The sequence below is a fragment of the Gobio gobio genome (assembly GCF_949357685.1).
Source record: "Gobio gobio genome assembly, chromosome: 10".
Classification (NCBI taxonomy): domain Eukaryota; kingdom Metazoa; phylum Chordata; class Actinopteri; order Cypriniformes; family Gobionidae; genus Gobio; species Gobio gobio.
The window spans coordinates 49,474,207-49,493,349 of NC_137116.1; the positions used below are offsets into that span (position 1 = coordinate 49,474,207).

The 19,143-nt window shown below is 37.4% G+C and overlaps 2 protein-coding genes across 2 annotated transcripts; both read left to right on the forward strand.

Moving 5' to 3' along the window:
• The first annotated feature begins 1,124 nt into the window (after positions 1–1,124).
• On the forward strand, positions 1,125–8,601 carry slc2a6 (solute carrier family 2 member 6). Its single transcript, XM_079826593.1, has 10 exons — positions 1,125–1,246; positions 1,340–1,493; positions 1,594–1,800; positions 3,648–3,747; positions 3,871–4,082; positions 5,049–5,195; positions 5,477–5,585; positions 5,678–5,854; positions 7,614–7,759; positions 7,971–8,601. Exons 1-10 carry the CDS (start codon positions 1,188–1,190, stop codon positions 8,130–8,132), a joined length of 1,473 nt encoding a protein of 490 aa, XP_079682719.1. The 5' UTR covers positions 1,125–1,187; the 3' UTR covers positions 8,133–8,601.
• A 3,290-nt stretch (positions 8,602–11,891) lies between these two features.
• Positions 11,892–18,363, forward strand: LOC307132222 (uncharacterized protein). Its single transcript, XM_079826392.1, has 6 exons — positions 11,892–12,143; positions 12,604–12,750; positions 15,762–15,824; positions 15,948–16,157; positions 16,523–16,657; positions 17,872–18,363. Exons 1-6 carry the CDS (start codon positions 12,021–12,023, stop codon positions 18,085–18,087), a joined length of 894 nt encoding a protein of 297 aa, XP_079682518.1. The 5' UTR covers positions 11,892–12,020; the 3' UTR covers positions 18,088–18,363.
• Positions 18,364–19,143: the final 780 nt, after the last annotated feature.

Sequence of the window (19,143 nt, forward strand, 5' to 3'; positions counted from 1 at the left end):
ACACACACTGAACAATATTATAAACAAAACATTTTTCATGAGCTGAACTCAAAGATCTTAGACTTTTTCTATGTACACAAAAGGCCTATTTCTTTCAAATATTGTTCACAAATCTGTCTAAATCTGTGTTAGTGAGCACTTCTCCTTTGCCGAGATAATGCACGGCCCCATGTTGCAAGGATCTGTACACAATTACTGGAAGCTGAAAACGTCCCAGTTTTTGCATGGCCAGCATACTCACCGGAAATGTCACCCATTGAGCATGTTTGGGATGCTCTGGATCGGTGTATACGACAGTGGACCAACATTCCACAGGCCACAATCAACAACCTGATCAACTCTATGCAAAGGAGATGTGTTGCATGCGTGAGGCAAATGGTGGTCGCACCAGATATTTACTTTTTTTTGGACCCCCTGGGACCCCCCCGGCCCGGACCCCCCCAAATACAGTAAAACTGCACATGTTAGAGGGGCCTTTTATTGTGGCCAGTTTAAGGCACACATGTGCAATAATCATGCTGTCTAATCAGCATCTTGATATGCAAGGTGGATATACTGTGAGGTGGATGGATTATCTCGGCAAAGGAGAAGTGCTCACTAACACAGATTTAGACAGATTTGTGAACAATATTTGAAATAGACCTTTTGTGTACAGAGAAAATTTCTTAGATCTTTGAGTTCAGCTCATGAAAAATGGGGGCAAATTATAAACGCAGTGTTGCATATATATATATATATATATATATATATATATATATATAGCTACACCGTACTGTGCAAAAGTCTTAGGCACGTTCATTTTCACATGCACAAAAAATTTTTTTAAGCCAGTTATTTGTATCTCTTGCTGTAGTGCGTCAGTAGGAAAAATCAGTGATTGTTGAACTGACTCGCTGGGTTGACATCGCTATCAATCATGTGAAATGACAGTATCAATGCAGGCTCCTCCGCCTACATTGGACATTGCTTCTCTTTCTGAATGGCCTCGTGGGTGCTGACGGGAAAGTTCTGGTTGCTTCACACTGCACTCTCATCTGTGTTGAGAGGAAGTTCTGACGTTTGCTTCCTTAATTCTTTGTCCACTATCTACCTAAAGAAATCCCAGGATTGCAAAATGCGCTTTTGCTTTCAGTTATACTCATTCAAACATTAAAGTGCTTCAGTCTGCTGAGTGAGACAGAGGAGCGATGGCAGACTGTCCAGATGAAACCACTGCATTAATAAAAAACAACCCAGTCCGAATTAGGTGACTTTTTTTGTATTTTTTTCCCTTTATTTGATTTATATTGTCTTCATTTGTTCATGTATTGTATTAATTTTGATTGTTTATACTTTTCAGACATGGAAGGCTCTACCTTGCTGTGTTTTCAGCTGTTTTGGGCAATTTCAATTTTGGATTTTCCTTAGTGTTTCCGTCCCCTGTCATCCCCCACCTTCAAAACGGTGATGACCCTCGGCTCCGAATGGACATCCATCAGATATCATGGTTTGGTGTAAGATCATTTATATACTGTATACGTCTAAGATGTTTTCAGGTACGTATACAGAGAAAGTCCAGGATTCTGTCAAACTAATTTGTCTTCTGTCGTTTAGTCAATTTTCACCCTGGGAGCAGCCTTAGGGGGTCTTAGTGCCATGGTGCTCAATGACAGAGTTGGGAGAAAGATGAGCATCATGTTGTCTGGAGTACCATCTGTTGTAGGTTTCCTTGTGATGGGGGCCGCGCAAAATTTCTGGATGTTATTATGGGGCAGATTTCTGACTGGCATCGCTGGTGGTATCACTGCTGGCTCCATTCCTGTAAGTGATCTGTTAGTCCATCTTGTTTATCAATCACACCACTAGTAAATCAGTGCCACAAATATAAGTTTAGTTTTTTAGTAAGTTTGCAGTCTGATTTAAATCTGATGAGATAAAATACTGGGTGGCAAGAAATAATACCCAGACAGCAAATATTTAACATATCTGCTGGCTTCATGCAAAAACAAATACCGTTCAACCATTAATTCACAAATATATTTTTTTAATGAAATGGTTGCAGAGACTGCATACTTACTGGCAGTGTTGGGGAACGCATTACAAGTAACTTGAGTTACGTAATCAGATTACTTTTTCAAGTAACTAGTAAAGTAACGCATTACTTTTCAAATTTACAACAAAATATCTGAGTTACTTTTTCACATTTATTTGACTGATAGCTCTCATGTCCCCATGTTGAGAAAAAACGAGGGTAAGTGGAGAGGCTTTGTGTGTAAACATGATGTTTATTGTAGTTCTAGACTATCTCACTTGCACAATAAAGATTCAGTATTCCTCAAAATGAATAAAATAAGTCAAATGCAAAATCAGAGTACTATGCGATTACTACCTCCAATAATTACATGTTAAATAAAACGAATATTTGTATGTATTTAATCTACCTTTATTGACCAATGGCTTGCTGCTGGCCTTTGATGATTCAGTTAAACCATGAGCAAAAATTACTAGATTACTATACTGTTCATACGTGAATTTGCATTTTTACCTCAGCCTGAGGCTTATTATTTAAATTTTGGTATTAAATGTCTTTACATTTGCACACAAAAATAGAAATGTTTTGTTATAAAAAAAACAAAACAAAAAACAAGCCCAGCCCAGGTGAGAAAAAGTAACGCAAGAGTAACGTAACGCATTACTTTTCTTATAAAGTAACTAAGTAACTCAATTAGTTACTTTTTAAGGGAGTAACGCAATATTGTAATGCATTACTTTTCAAAGTAACTTTCCCCAACACTGCTTATTGGATGTTTGAATGACAACATGTTGTTAAAGGGGTCATGACATGGCAAATCAAATTGGCTTCGCAAGCCTAGCGAGACATCAACGAATAGCTATACATCATCGCACCATAGGCCCCGCCAACTGGTATTCAGTTGATGTGAGCGTTGCGTTGCGTCAAAAGCAACTTGCGTTTGAGTCTGCTAACAACAGGACAAATGGAAAAGTGAAAGAACATTTGCTTTGTGTGTCCTGTGCGTCCTGTGTAAACAGCTCATTTGGACCTCAGAGTCATAAACAAGTGGATGGTTTATTTTTAATGGCATCCTGGATCACGTCTGAGGATTGTATGCTTGTTCAGAGCATTTGCCTGCAGATTGTTTTGTAAATGAGGCACAGTGTAATGGAGAGTTTGCAAAAAAACTTTTTTTGAAAGAGGAAGCAGCCAATTTTATTGGATCTGACAGCAGCTGTATCACAAACTGTAAGTAAATGATTTCATAATAATAATTTCATAATGTTTTATATGGATAATGTTTCAAAACTCTTACATGCAATAGCAAGTGGCCGTTGATACTGTTTCCTATGCAATGACGTAAGCCAATCACAACAGCCTTAAAGGAGCCGGCCCTTAAAAACGGATTATTTCAGACAGTGGGTCAGAATGAGGGTTGCAAATAATCATGTGCAAAAACGTTATTAACATTATAAGTGAACTTCAAGGAATATCATTTTTATTTAAAATTTCTAAAAAAAAATGTCATGACCCTTTTTTTAAGGCACATTAGAGTTTCATTGTAACAAATGGAATTTTAATTAATGAATTTTCAGAGTATATAAGGGTTTGTTTTTTGTGCCTAATGGATCTCATTTTCCCCCCTTCCAAATAGGTATATGTGTCAGAGATTTCACACCCATCTGTGAGGGGTGCGCTGGGTTCATGTCCTCAGATCACAGCTGTCTTTGGGAGTCTAGCACTCTACGCTCTTGGTGAGAGAGCTCATATTTCTCAGGTTGTTTTGGCTGTATGATGAAACACACTTTCTCTGACACTTTCAAAAATATCCAAGCATTGTCCTGTATGAATGATGCTGTTCTATGGTCTCTTTCCAGGCTTGATTTTGCCGTGGAGATGGCTGGCTGTGGCTGGGGAGGTCCCTGTGGTTATCATGATGATTTTGCTTTGCTTCATGCCGACCTCCCCACGTTACCTCACCATGAAAGGAAACAAAGAAAAAGCAGTTAAATCGCTAGAATGGCTCAGGGGCCCCGATTCTGATTACTTGACTGAGTTCAATAAGATCGAGCGCAGTATCAACTCTCAGGTAAAGCACACATTGCAGTGGATTACATCATGTTATCAGGGCAGTTTTGCCATTAAAAAAAATGTCATGCAAATAGAATACAATAAGGGACAATAGGGTCATTTGTATTGTTCCATTTGTTTAATCACAGACTTCAAGGGGACCTATTATGCCCCTTATTACAAGATGTAAAATAAGTCTCCGATGTCCCCAGTGAAGTTGCAGCTCAAAATACCCCACAGATATGTTTTATAGCATGTTAAAATTAAGCAATATTAAGCAAAAACATGCCGTTTTTATGTGTGTCCCTTGAAATGCAAATGAGCTGGTGCTCCCGGCCCCCTTTCCAGAGGGGGTGGGGCTTCAAGAGCTCATGCTCCGGTGTTCTCACGCACTGAAAATGTCAGAAACTGTCAATAAGCTGTTTTCAGCCTAGTAGCGCTGATGAAAGCTGACTGTGTTGTCACCTCTCGTCTCTTGTGTCTGGGAAAAAACTTGTGTTTGAACACAACGAAAGGACTACAACCGACTGTCAACTAGCATGCGCGTTCTGCGCCTACATGTAAAGGAGATATCTGTCTATTTAAGCAGATATATTAATCTATATTCATCAATCAAAAAGGGAAAGGGAAACTAAGTACTTGTAAATCTCTAGCTGATACAGCGAGTAAACAGAAATGACGGACTCTGTGCTTCTCACTCAGGGCTGTTGTCTTTGCTAATAGGGCAGATTGTCACCAGTCATGGGCGGGGCTTCCTACTCTTAAGTGAGAGTAGGGGGAAATCTGGAACCGCGCATTTGGAGAGATTGTTAATGATTTATGGGGATTATTAAAAAAAGTATTGGGGAGATTTTTACCATTATAGGCTTGTTGTTTACACTCACATCTGTGTTCAAACACCTTATAAAAATGAATGTTGCATTATAATCAAATATGCATTATACAAAAATACAGTTTTAAAATACTTGTATGATTTCACCAACAGGGCGCACAATGGAGTGATCTTAGAACACCTTTATACTATAAACCAATCCTAATCTCAGTCTTCATGAGATTTCTGCAACAGATGACTGGTATAACCCCAATTCTGGTATATTTGGAGCCCATCTTCCAATTGACAGATATATCACTGGTATGTCACATAGAGCAGGGGTTCTCAACCCTGGTCCTCGAGGCCCACTGTCCTACAGAGTTTAGCTCCAACCTTGATCAAACTCACCTGCCTGTAGCTTTCTAGTAGTCCTGAAGATCTTAATTCACTGTTTCAGGTGTGTTTGATTAGGGTTGGAGCTAAACTCTGCAGGACTGTGGGCCTCGAGGACCAGGGTTGAGAACCCCTGACATAGAGTATATTATTTATTACTATGAAAAAACTGAAAGCACATTTATCCATTCAAAAAAATTGTCATTCAGGAACCAAAATATGATGCAGCATTAGTGGGAGCAGTACGATTGATCTCTGTCGCTATTGCAGCCAGTTTGATGGACAAAGCCGGTCGAAAAGCTTTGCTCTTCACTTCAGGTTTGTGTAGAATTAAATAAAGTATTATACTTGTTCAATTTAATTTATTGGAAACAGACCAATGAATAAAAGATCTTATTTTTTTCCTGCAGGATTTTTGATGTATCTTGCCATGCTTTCAATGACCATGTACACCCACAAAACAACATGCAACCCTGGCAATTTTACCTTAACAGAGGGCTTGAAGAGTGCCTATGGAGGTTTAACGGGCCCTGCCTTCGATCCAGTGACTCTAATTCCTCTCATTAGCACTATGGTCATCATATTTGGTGAGTTCGCTTAGTTCATGTACAGTGTGACCAGTTTGCTTTTACTTACTGTAGAAGCTTTTTGAACTTGAACTTGTTGATTATTATGACGCATTAGTTAGAGATGATGTAGCTTTCAAATTTTAATTCTGTCATTGATTACTCAAACCCGTAAGACCTTCGTTCATCGTTCAACACAAATTAAGATATTTTTGATGAAATCTGAGAGCTTTCTGACCCCTCCATAGACAGCTATTTCATTAACACTTTCAAGGCCCAGAAAGGTAGTAAAGACATCGTTAAAATAGTCCATGTGACTCCAGTGGTTCAACCTTAAAGGGAACACACCGACTTTTTGGGACTTTAGCTTCTTTACCGTACCCCCCAGAGTTAGATAAGTCCATACATACCATTCTCATCTCCGTGCATCCCATAACTCTGTCTGACGCACCCACCGCTAGCCTAGCTTAGCACAAAGACTGGAGGTAAAGGGCTCCAGCTAGCCTACTGCTCAATAAGTGATAAAACAACATTTTCCTATTTACATGTTGTGATGTGTATAGTTACATCGTGTACTAAGAGCGGTGGAAAATGAAAAGTTGCGATTTTCTAGACTGATATGGCTAGGAACTAATACTCTCATTCCTGCGTAATAGCTAATCATGGCACTTTGAGCTGTACCATGGGTGCAGCTGGAGCAATGATATTACGCAGCGCCTGAAAATGGGCTAACTTCTGTCAACATAACCAACTTGACAACCTGCTTGCACAGAGAGGGTGCTGGGGACTATTTTCAGACGCTGCGTAATATCATTGTGCCGCTGCACTCATGATACATCTGAAAGTTCCATGATTACTACGCAGGAATGAGAGTATAGTTCCTAGACATATCGGTCTAGAAAATCACAACTTTTAATTTTCCGTCGGTCTTAGTACACGATGTAACTATACACATCACAACATGTAAATAGGAAAATGTTGGCGTTATTTTGTCACTTATTGAGCAGTAGGCTAGATGGAGCCGTTTACCTCCAGTCTTTGTGCTAAGCTAGGCTAGTGGTGGGTGCTAAGCTAGCGGTAATGGTATGTATGGACTTATCTAACTCTGGGGGATACAGTGAATAAGCTAAAGTCCCAAAAAGTCGGCGTGTTCCTTTAATTTTATGAAGCGACAAGGATACTTTTTAGTGCGCAAAAAACAAACAAAAATAACGACTTTATTCAACAATTTCTTCACGCGCACAAAATGTATTCTCATCGCTTCATAAAATTAGGGTTGAACCACTGGAGTCACACAGACTATTTTAATGATGTCTTTACCTTTCTGGACCTTGAAAGTGTTAATTATGTTGCTGCCTATGGATGGATCAGAGAGCTCTCAGATTTCATCAAAAATATCTTAATTTGTGTTCCAAATATGAACGAAGGTCTTACGGGTTTGGAACGACATGAGGGTGAGTAATTAATGACAGAATTTTTGGGTGAACTAACCATTTACATTATAATTATGAAATGGCTTAAAAGGGAAAACCAAAGTTTTGGCAATGGGACTGGATTACATAATTTTCTGAATTAGAAGTTCTTACTGTTAAAGCCAATTCACAGTGAACCGACAGACGGCAAAGCAAAACAACAGACACTTCGTCAAGCGTTCATTTGTCAGGTCATGGAATGTCTTTGTTTGGCGTCTGTGTGAATTGGCCCGTAGAATTAGTTCTAGTTCTTTTTCCTCATGTAGAATAACATGCAGCATAACATCAGTGAAAACTTTCCCATGCAGGTTATGCTATGGGTTGGGGACCAATCACATGGCTGCTAATGTCCGAGATTTTACCCTTGGGTGCACGTGGTATAGCATCTGGTTTGTGTGTTGGTGTTAGCTGGATCACAGCCTTTGTTCTGACGCAACTCTTCATGCACGTGGTGGTGAGCTAAATCTCTTTTTTACACATATAGAAACAGGAAATGAAAAATACTTTTTAAAATCTTTAGCATGTACAATAACATCCTTGTTCGAGGTCATTAAAAGATAATACAAGCCGCTCTTGATAATTTACTCATGTTCTTTGTTTCTTATCTGATTTTTATTGAAGTATAACTGTATAAAGCCAACTTTATAACACATCTTTTCATATAGGAAGCCTATGGACTTTTTGCACCTTTCCTGTTTTTCTGCGTCGTCTCTGTAGTGAATATAATTTTCACTGCTAAATGTGTGCCAGAAACTAAAGGCCGAAGTCTGGAGGAGATTGAGAACTATTTCAGGACTGGTCGAACCTTCACCATTATTGAGCCTTAAAATGTCCATATATGTTATTTATATATGACAAATAATATAAATGTATGCATTGCATTGTCTTACACACATGTGAGCTACATAACTGCTTTATGTTCCTCTGTCTGAATGTTCCTCTGATGTAAATACATTCATTTCTCTTCAAAATGCTATGTTGTTAGAATAATCTAAATCTAAAATATATCAATGTGTGTGTGTGTGTGTATATATGTATATTACTATAAAGATTAATTCTCTACCATCCTCTCAGATCAGGTCGCTGAACTTCCCTTTTACTGTTCCGCAATTGTTTCAGTGTGACCAAGCTAAACCCATATTGCACAAAATGTGTTTGTCCAGTAACAAAAGTACAATGATACAGAGAAGTTCTGAAAGCATGATTTCATCCAGCTAGGTGTGGACCACAGCTAGACTTGAGCAAGACTTTGGTCATGTGCCGACATATAAATAAAGATTGTTGTTATTATCTGTTTATAACTGAAGTTAATACTAGCTATGTGGCTATACACAAAATTATTATTTTTTTTTCTTCATCCTTCTTTCCCAATTAATTAGATGGATCAGTTTTTACCAAATTCAAATCAAATTTTTAAAAAAATTAAGGATACTGTTAATTATTGGGATATTTAAAAAGTCAATTTAAGCCACAATATGTAATTTTTCGCCTCGATATTTTGCAGAGCTTTTATCATGCCTGCAGACGACCGCATCCGCTTCTTCTGGTCATGCGTATGTGGGGAAACGCAGCGCTGTTGTATCATATTCGATACATTTGTGTGTGTTGAAAGTTATGTTATAATGCTACTCTGTACGTTCACTCTGCGGCTGCTATGAGATTTACTTGCACACTGCAGTAAGCTAGATCCATATTAGGCATGGTAAAACATGGTACTCGCTGTAAATCAAGAAAACGAGATTTAAAAAATAAGACTAACTGTGTTGAGCAACACTATATTGGCAAAAGTTTTGGGACGCCTGCCTTTACATGCACATGAACTTTAATGACATCCCATTCTTAATCCGTAGGGTTTAATATGGAGTTGGCCCACCCTTTGCAGCTATAACAGCTTCAACTCTTCTAGGAAGGCTTTCCACAAGGTTTAGGAGTGTGTTTATAGGAATTTTTGACCATTCTTCTAGAAACACATTTGTGAGGTCAGGCACTGATATTAGACGTGAAGGCCTGGCTCGCAGTCTGCTCTAATTCATCCCAAAGGTGTTCTATCGGGTTGAGGTCAGGACTCTGTGCTCTGTTTACGTGGCCTACCACTTCGTGGCTGAGTGGCTGTTGTTCTCAATTGCTTCCACTTTGTTATAAAACCACTAACAGTTGACTGTGGAATATTTAGTAGTGAGGAAATTTCACGAATGGACTTATTGCACAGGTGGGAACCAGTGATGCGCGGGTTGATCCAAAATGAGCGGGTGCCCGCGGTTACCCGCGGTTACGAGTCATCCAAAAATATTTTTAATGATATTCGGGTCACGGTCGGTCGGATCGTCAATAAATCCTTATTTACCTTTTGAATGTTGAGCGTTATTAACTTTTGAATAAATGCTGACGCGGGACAAAATGCCCGATTTCCCAAAACGTTGAACTGAGCAATGCCATTGTACCATTTTAATAGGCTACTTTTAAACGCATTTAAAGTCAGTTTTATGTATTTTCTGAGAGGGGGCTGGATTTTTGTTGGGAAAGTCGGGGGAGAGACGCACACTTCGATTAGACTGGATAAACACATGCAGCATCTTAATTGTTAAGAAAATTAAACGAAATAAATGAATAAATCAAGCCTGTATTACATAACACTAGGCTATATCATACAGCATTCAGAAAAATAACAGTTTGCGCTCCTAAGGGCTTTCACACTTTTCCAAATGTTTTCCAAATGTGGGCTGATGAATTCTTCAAGCCGGGTCGAAACATAAACATCGCGTTCATCAATAATATGCATCTGGAGCTGAAATGGAAAATGATGGGCCGCCTCAAGAACTTCCTGCTCTCGCTGCTGCACCTCTGAGCGCACCACGCCAGGGCCTGAAACATTTTCTCAATGGCCCAATGAGCTACGATGAGCATTTACTACTTTTAAAAAATGCGGGTCAGGAAGCGGGTCGGGTACAATATTTTCTTCTTTTTTTTTTGCGGTCCGAGTTGCGGGCGGGTTAGTTGAAAACGTCGGTCGGGTGCGGGTTGTTTATACATTGACCCGCGCATCACTGGTGGGAACCTATCACGGGACCACGCTTGAGTTCACTGAGCTCCTCAGAGCGACCCATTCTTTCACAAATGTTTGTCGAAGCGTCTGCATGCCTAGGTGCTAGATTTTATACACTTGTGTCCACGGAAGTGATTGGAACACCTGAATTCAATGAGCTGGAGGGGTGTCCCAATACTTTTGGCAATATAGTGTAGCTATATAACAAATGTATCCAAACAGTTGCTCACCTGTCTAATAAAACCAGACTGTCCTCAAAACAAAAAACGACTCTATAGGTCGTTTTTCAAGCACCTTACTACAACCTTTATTTACGTTTTAAAGTCATGCGCCCTCTAGCTGGCGTAAAAATAATGACAGTGTCGTGTTACGTCTGTCCTCATGAAATGTCGTTACCAATCAAAATGCATGTTTATTTAAATGCAATGTGTGGACTTTTTACCACCATTTGTCATATTTCCATTTAGCAATTTAGGATTGAACCCACGATTGCATGATCACATGATTATATGATGTTGTATTTTGCAATGCTCTATCAATTGAGCTACGCAAAACCCGAAATATGACGAAAATAAAAGGAAACAAAGCATTAAAATGAAAGTGTCCTGTTGTAGATAGGGGCACAACTTTAGTAAACGCTCCTGTGCTTTGATATAATTCTGCAACTGTAATAGGCTACATTTGTTGTAATTTCACATACAGTACATTTGTGTCTTGTACATGTAAACAATAATGATAATTATAATAATAATAATAATTAACAAACTATGGCAAGATGTGAAGGGGGAGGATTTTGCAATGCTATGTCCTACACCTACAAGATGGCTGAGCTCGGGACGCAGGAGCAGAGAAACGAGGAGTGATATTGAGAAGCCCCCCTGGTTAAAATTGCTTATTTCTCTGGATTTAAACATTCTTGGATCGTTTGGGATAATGTAAGTCCACAAGTCAACAAAATATATTACATCGTTCTAGTGGTTTTTCGGATTGCCTATTTTTATCCAAAAATCTTACATATTGCGCCTTTAAGATCATTTGATCTGCAGTATCCCAGCATGTAAAGTAATTCTCACTGGCTCTTAAGAGTTAAGTTGCTTACATGTTCAAAAAGCCTATTAAAGGAACAATTGTGTGATGAATGTTTGGTTTTAAGCTGCTTTATGGGTTTCCATTGAGTGAAGGGTTGCCAAAAATACATAAGGGTGTTAAACCTTGCATTACACAATCAGGAAGGGCCAGACCCGACATACTTATGTTTTAACATATTGTATCGATAATTCATTTATTGATTTATTTATGTATGGATTGTAGGCTATTTATTTATTTCTCCATATGTGAGGAAACATTTAAATTAATTGTGCAACTTATTTATATTTAATGGTTTAACAATATAGCCTATATTTTAAACCATGAAATTAACTCTTCCTATATGCTGATGTCCTGGCTTCAACTCATACAGAATGTAATTCCCGTTTATTTTTTACGTAACACCGCCTAGAGTCGCCGTCAACACCGTGTTACTTAACTGAGGAACCCCTCCAGTGAGTTTCATAATGAAGTTTTGTAAGGGCATGACGTATAAGGGCTTTGGAAGCCAGTGAGCTACAAATGCAGTTCCTCCTCGCACTGAAAACATTGTTTTAACCCCCCAACTACGGACTGTGAACCAAACATGAAAACGACCACGACCAGGGAGAAAGTCATTGGAAGTCAAGTAATTTCAGCCGAACTTGTGGTAGGACTACTACTCAGCATTGCCTATCGGATGTGTTCAAGTTTGGCTTTTTCCTCAGAGGTGGGTCTTTGCATGGTGTGTGAGTGAAATCATGTAATTATGTGTTTGTAAATGTTAATAAGCGAAAACAAACTATTCGTTTTGTGTGAAAATGCCTGCAAAATAGCAAACAATTTCATCACCTTTAAAATGACATGGTATATCTATAATATCCAATAATATACCACTACATTTTGAAACTGGAACAAATTAATATTGAAAGTCATAAGGGCAAGTTCACTCAAAATAGTTTGAATGGAACAGAACGCATATCGGTCTCGAGACGCGTACTTGACACGCGTTGTAAAAACGCAACGCGCTCCGTCTAAACACAATTCCAATAATACATATTATAATAGTTCCTGTGTTTCCGCCCTTTAGAAGTTCCAGAATGTTTTCGTTCTTTGGTAGTACTAAGTAGCCTAATATATTGGGCATCGTTACTAATACTTTTGTAAAGCGTTCCGCTCTTGTGTTGCAGGGGGAAGGCGTCAGTGACGGAAGCGCGCAGTTTGAAGTAACGCGCTCACTCGTGTGTGTGTGGGTTGCCAGTAATGTTAAGTTCATTTTCTTCAAAAGCAACAACCATTCACTTTCTCTCTCTGCTCATTCCATATCAAGGCTTGTGGTAAGTGCAATTGACAAGCTCGGTATTGTTTGAGAAATATATTGTTTGTCAGGTAATCTAAAAATATATGTGTTATACATGTGTTATGATGACTAGCCTATATTACACCAACATAATTATGTAGTCTATTTTTAAGTGTTAGGGGAAGATGTGCCTTGAAATGGTAACAACCGTGTAACAGAAAGTGGATGCATGTAGTTGTCTTAATGAGATATTTGTACTTGATATAACACTTAAAATTGCCTGTGTTGGTGACAATTAATGCTGTCAGGTTAGTTCAGTTATTTTGAATAATATATACATTTGTAAGCAGTGTTGGGGGTAACGCATTACAAGTAACTTGAGTTACGTAATAATATTACTTTTTCCAAGTAACTAGTAAAGTAACGCATTACTTTTCAAATTTACAACAAAATATCTGAGTTACTTTTTCAAAAAAGTAACGCAAGTTACTTTTTCACATTAATTTGACTGACAGCTCTCCTGCCCCCATGTTGAGGAAAATAAGTGCAGAGGCGTGTGTGAACATGAGGGTTATTGTAGTTCTAGACTAAATGTGAGCATTTATTTATCTCACTTGCACAATAAAGATTCTGTACTCCTCAAAATGAATAAAATCAGTCAAATGCAAAATCAGAGTACTATGCAAACCTCCAATAATTAAATGTTAAATAAAAACAATTTTTATGCATAATCTACCTTTATATTTAATTTACCAATGTCTTGCTGCTGACCTTTGATGATGAAAATTACTAGATTTTTTGTTTTTATTGGTAAAACTTTTTTCTCCCTTATCCTATTCTACCATTATCCAGAGCTGCGCCCTCTACTGTTCATGAGGGAATCTGCATTTTTACCTCAGCCTGGGGCTTATTATTTCAATTTTGGTATGAAGAGGTCTTTACCGTAGCACAAAAATATAACTTTTTTGTTAAAAACAAAAACAAGCCCAGCCCAGGTGAGAAAAAGTAACGCAAAAGTAAAGTAACGCATTACTTTTCTTAAAAAGTAACTAAGTAACTCAATTAGTTACTTTTTAAGGGAGTAACGCAATATTGTAATGCATTACTTTTCAAAGTAACTTTCCCCAACACTGTTTGTAAGTACCTGACAATTCTTTACATTGCATTTCTGTAGTATATATTGCAAGGTGTGTTATGTTTACAACAAAGTCAGGCAAATAATTATTTCTTTAAATATACACTACCCTTCAAACGTTTGGTGTCAAAGATTTTCTTTTAAACATATTAAAGGGATAGTTCACCCAAAAATGAAAATTCTGTCATCATTTACTCACCCTCAAGTTGTTCCAAACCTGTATACATTTCTTTGTTCTTCTGAACACAAAGCAAGATATTTGGATGGAAGAATGTTTGTAACCAAGCAGATAGAGCAACCATTGACTACCATAGTAGCGGAAAAAATACTATGGTAGTCAATGGTTGCTCTATCTGCTTTGTTACAAACATTCTTCCAAATATCTTCTTTTGTGTTCAGCAGAAGAAAGAAACTCATACAGGTTTGGAACATCATGAGGGTGAGTAAATGATGACAGAATTTTCATTTTTGGGTGAACTATCCCTTTAATACTTTTATTCATCATGGATGCATTGAATTGATCAAAAGTGATAAAGGTTATGATGTTACAAAACAAATTATATTTCAAATAAACGTTGTTCTTTTGAACTTTCTATCAATCAAAGAATAGGCAACTGAAAAATATGATTGTGAAAAATTATGGTTTCCACAAAAATATTAAGCAATATTAAAGGGTTAGTTCACCCAAAAATGAAAATTCTGTCATTAATTACTCACCCTCATGTCGTTGGACACCCGTCAGACCTCTGTTCATATTCGGAACACAAATGAAGATATTTTAGTTGAAAGCTGATGGCTGAGAAAGGCTTCATATAGGCCTCCATTGGCATTCAGTACATTGACACTTCCAAGATCCATGAAAGGCACTTAAAACGTTGTTACAAAGTCCATCTCACAACAGTGGCTCTACAATAATTTTACGATGCGACGACAATAGTTTTTGTGCGCAAAAAAAAATCAAAATAACACCTTTATCCAACTTGTTCTCGACTTCCGTGTGTGCCTCCACGACGCATGCGCGAGAATATGACGCAGATCCGGCGTTCGGACACATGACCCAGAAGCGATTTGTTTACGAGCAGAGGAAGACGCGCGTGTCTAAGCTGTTGAATTCTACATTGATCGTGCTTTAGGTCTCGGCGTAGTGCTCAAAATGGGGCTTAAGTGTGCATTTCATGGATTCCCGAACGCCGGCGCTACGTCATATTCTCGCGCATGCGTCGTGGAGGCACACACGGAAGTCGAGAACAAGTTGGATAAAGGTGTTAATTTGATTTTTTTTTGCGCACAAAAAATATTGTCGTCGCATCGTAAAATTATTGTAGAGCCACTGTTGTGAGATGGACTTTGTAACGACGTTTTAAGTGCCTTTCATGGATCTTGGAAGTGTCAATGTACTGAATGCCAATGGAGGCCTATCTGAAGCCTTTCTCAGCCATCAGCTTTCAACTAAAATATCTTCATTTGTGTTCCGAATATGAACGGAGGTCTGACGGGTGTCCAACGACATGAGGGTGAGTAATTAATGACAGAATTTTCATTTTTGGGTGAACTAACCCTTTAAGCTGTTTTCAACATTGTTAATAATAACACATTTTCTTGAGCAGCAAATCAGCATATCACAATTATTTCTGAAGGATCATGTGACACTGAAGATGGGGAGTAATGATGCTGAAAATTCAGCTTTGCCATCACAGGAATCTAATATATTAAAATAAAAAAATGTAATATATTAAAAATATATTAAAATAGAAAACAGTTATCTTATATTGAAATACTATTTCAAATATTACTATTTTTGACTGTATTTCTGATTAAGAAAATGCAGCCCAAACTTTTGAACTGTAGTGTATATATTTAAATGTTGCATCTATTTAGTATTTATTGTGACATTTAAATGTCTTTCTATACAGGCTTTCCTTTCATTGTTAGGAGTCTGCAGAGAGGGACACATTCATGGAAGAGATCGTAGACATGTATGTAACATGAAAACCTGATGTGAGCACTTAATTGTAACAAGTCACTTTGGTATGGTAAGCGTCTGAACACAAATGTAAATGCAGTGCTCTTGACTTTTTCTGTTCTCTCATACTCTCCAGCTTCCCATGGTGGATGTGGCGGTGTTCCTGTTCTTTCTTCTAAGCAGTTTGATTCTTTTGATGGTGGATCACAATCAGTTGCAAGGCTCTTTGAAACAGTCTGAACGGCTCTCTAGGCCCCAGAGGTTTTTCCTTCAAATGGATTTTTTTGCCAACCTCATTTTCGGCCTCATGTGGTTGGTTTTTCCAGGATGGCTACTTGGGTCACAGGTAAAAACCTTGGACTATGTTTGATGGAAAAAAAAAGTTATTTGTATTTATATAGCGCTTTATACAATACTAATTGTTTCAAAGCAGCTTTACAGGGATAAACAGGAACATAATGACAGTGATGCAAAAGCTCTAAAAAGAAAGTAGTGATTTTGCAGCCGAGGTCAGTTCAGTATTGATTCAGTTCCGTTCAATAACTGTGTAAAGTTCATCAAATATATTCAATTCATCTATAAAGCAGCTTTGGAGAAAACCGTGTTGTCATTAAGTATAGCAGTGAGTTTATGTAGCCAGGAAGCTAAAGTTCTTCTAGGTGCTGTTATCCATAGACATTAATCCTGGCTTTGTGTATCCATCCATTGTAGATTAGTGGATCTGAGGATAATCTTCATCTCACACGTGCATTTGGAGCCATGATGGTTGGAGACAGCTTTGTTTCTTTTACCACTCAGAAAAAAATGGCAACCAATGAGGTATCTGTCTTCAGCAGCCGAGCTGTGGTAAGTCATATTGTCCGAGCATATTGCAGACTTCTTAACATTAGGAATTAAATTAGCTCCAAGATGATTTCACGTGATTAAGCAAATTGTAACAACTGCAAAACGTGATATATTTGTACTTAAAAATAGATAAAAAGTTAAAATGACTTTTTATTTGTTAACTAATGAACCTTATTGAAAAGTGTTACCATTTTTTTTTTTACATGAAGCACATTTTTGAACTACCCGACAATTTTTTTACAGTGTAGTTCTGTATATTGCCAGCTGTGTTTTGTTAATGATAAAATCAGACAAATAATTGATTCTTCAAATAAACACTAACATTCAAAAGTTTGAAAGAAATTAATACTTGATGGTCAAAATGATGGTAAGGACAGTTATAATGTTACAAAATCAAATCTATTTCAAATAAATGCGCTTCTTTTGAACTTTCCATTCATCAGAGAATACAATTTTTTTTATTTTGGTTTCCACAAAATATTGAGCAGCACAACCGTTTTCCACATTGATAATAATAACCAATGTTCTTGAGTACCAAATCATCATTTTAGAATTATTTCTGAACATATTATGTTAATATTAAGAGTTATAATGTTACAAAAAATTACATTTCATATAAATGCTGTTGTTTTGATCTTTGTATTCATTGAAGATATACTTTTTTTTGCAAATAATTAATTTGCTACTATTCAAATTCAGTAAAATGTATAAAGAAAGAATACTTCTATTCATCAAGGATGCATTAAATTTATCTAAACTGATGGTAAGGACAGCTAATGTTACAAAAAAGTATTGTGGTTTCCACAAAAATATTAAGCAGCACATATATTTTCAACATTGATAATAATAAGCAATGTTCTTGAGCGTATTAGATTGATTTTTGAACATAATGCAGACTTATTAAGATTAGTCTTATTAATATTAGTGATTTAGTTTGTGAATTGATTGGATCATAGGAAGTTGTGCGTTGCTAACTAAATGGGGGCAGATCTAAGTTTGCAGTCAGTTGTGGAGGATATTTAGTCCCACCAAACATCAAGACAAACGACATGAAGAGAACAGACATGTTTCTTTTTTATTTAAGATTTAGAGCGCATATGAATAAAAAAAAGGAAAAAGATGTGCATGGATAAGTCATTTATAATAAACACCGCAACAACAAAATTGTTGATTTCATGGTGACTTTAAGCATGCATGAATCTGTATCCATTTAGGGGACTTTGGCAGTTGTCGTCTTCATGATCCACACCCAGCTCACCACATTGGCGTGGAAAACCCCACATCTCTGTTTCTGCCTAGCAGGAGTCAGTCTCTGGGCTGCTAACTCCATCCTTGGCTACCTGAGCTCCAAAGACGCGAGGACAGAGTCAGTGAATGATATATATTGGCGTGCTGTACAGAAAAACGACAGAAGACTTTATGTACGATAGAATTTGTCATGTGCAAATATCTTCAGACATCATTCTGTGCATTTTGATGCTTTATGATGTTTATGACAAACTGTTGCTTCTGTAAATATACTGTTAATGTGTTTATAAATATTAAAAGGATGTATTCCTTTGTAAATAATTGTTCTTCTTAATTTATACTCATGAATATTGTAATTCAATTGAAAATATCACTTTCATCATATGTATATATGCAAATAAAGGAAATGTTGTCATATTGTGTTGATATGAAGCACTTCATAAAAAGTAAAAACATTTTGTCAGTTGTTTGTGACCCATCTTTCACACTCTCAGGTGTCGAGTCAGTCTCCTGCGATACTCACTGAAACATTTGTTTCATAACTTTGGATCCGACAATTAAATGTTTCCACAAGCACAAAACTGCAAATATGCTGCACAGTTAAAATATGAACTGTGCAGTTTCTGTTCTTATTAGTTAATTTGTGAGAAAATGAGGATTATTAGCAAGTATTAAAGAGATAATTCACCTAAAAATTTAAAATGACCCTATATGATTTACTCACCCTCCAGTCATCCTAGGTGTATATGACATTCTTCTTTCAGATGAACAGAATCAGAGTTATAATTTTTAAAATATTCCTGGCTAATCCAAGCTTTATAATGGCAGTGAATGGAAGCCCAACATTTGAAACCCAAAAAAGTGCATCTATCCATCATATAACTGCTCTACACGGCTCCTGGGGGTTAATAAAGGCCTTCTGAAGCTAATGGATGGGTTTTTATAAGGAAAATATCCATATTTAACACATTATAAAGTAAAATATCTAGCCTCCGGCGGACCACCTTCCATATTGAACTTACGTAAAAAGCGTAACTGGCACAATGATGAGATCGGACATAGCGTAAGCGTTTTGAACTGTGAGAGGTGTTACACTTTCTGCATTGAATATGGAAAGCGGTCTGGCGGAAGCTAGATATTTTACTTTATAAAGTTTTAAATATGGATATTTTACTTACACAAACCCATCCATTAGCTTCAGAAGGCCTTTATTAACACCCCAGAGCCGTGTGGAGTAC

Coding starts and splice junctions, on each gene's coding strand:
- LOC307132222 (XM_079826392.1), top strand. CDS start 12,021: ATGAAAACGACCACGACCAGGGAGAAAGTCATTGGAAGTCAAGTAATT. Junction 15,825..15,947: donor ATGGAAGAGATCGTAGACAT/GTATGTAACATG, acceptor CATACTCTCCAG/CTTCCCATGGTGGATGTGGC. Junction 16,158..16,522: donor GATGGCTACTTGGGTCACAG/GTAAAAACCTTG, acceptor CATCCATTGTAG/ATTAGTGGATCTGAGGATAA.
- slc2a6 (XM_079826593.1), top strand. CDS start 1,188: ATGGCAGACTGTCCAGATGAAACCACTGCATTAATAAAAAACAACCCA. Junction 3,748..3,870: donor TCTAGCACTCTACGCTCTTG/GTGAGAGAGCTC, acceptor GTCTCTTTCCAG/GCTTGATTTTGCCGTGGAGA. Junction 5,855..7,613: donor CACTATGGTCATCATATTTG/GTGAGTTCGCTT, acceptor TTTCCCATGCAG/GTTATGCTATGGGTTGGGGA.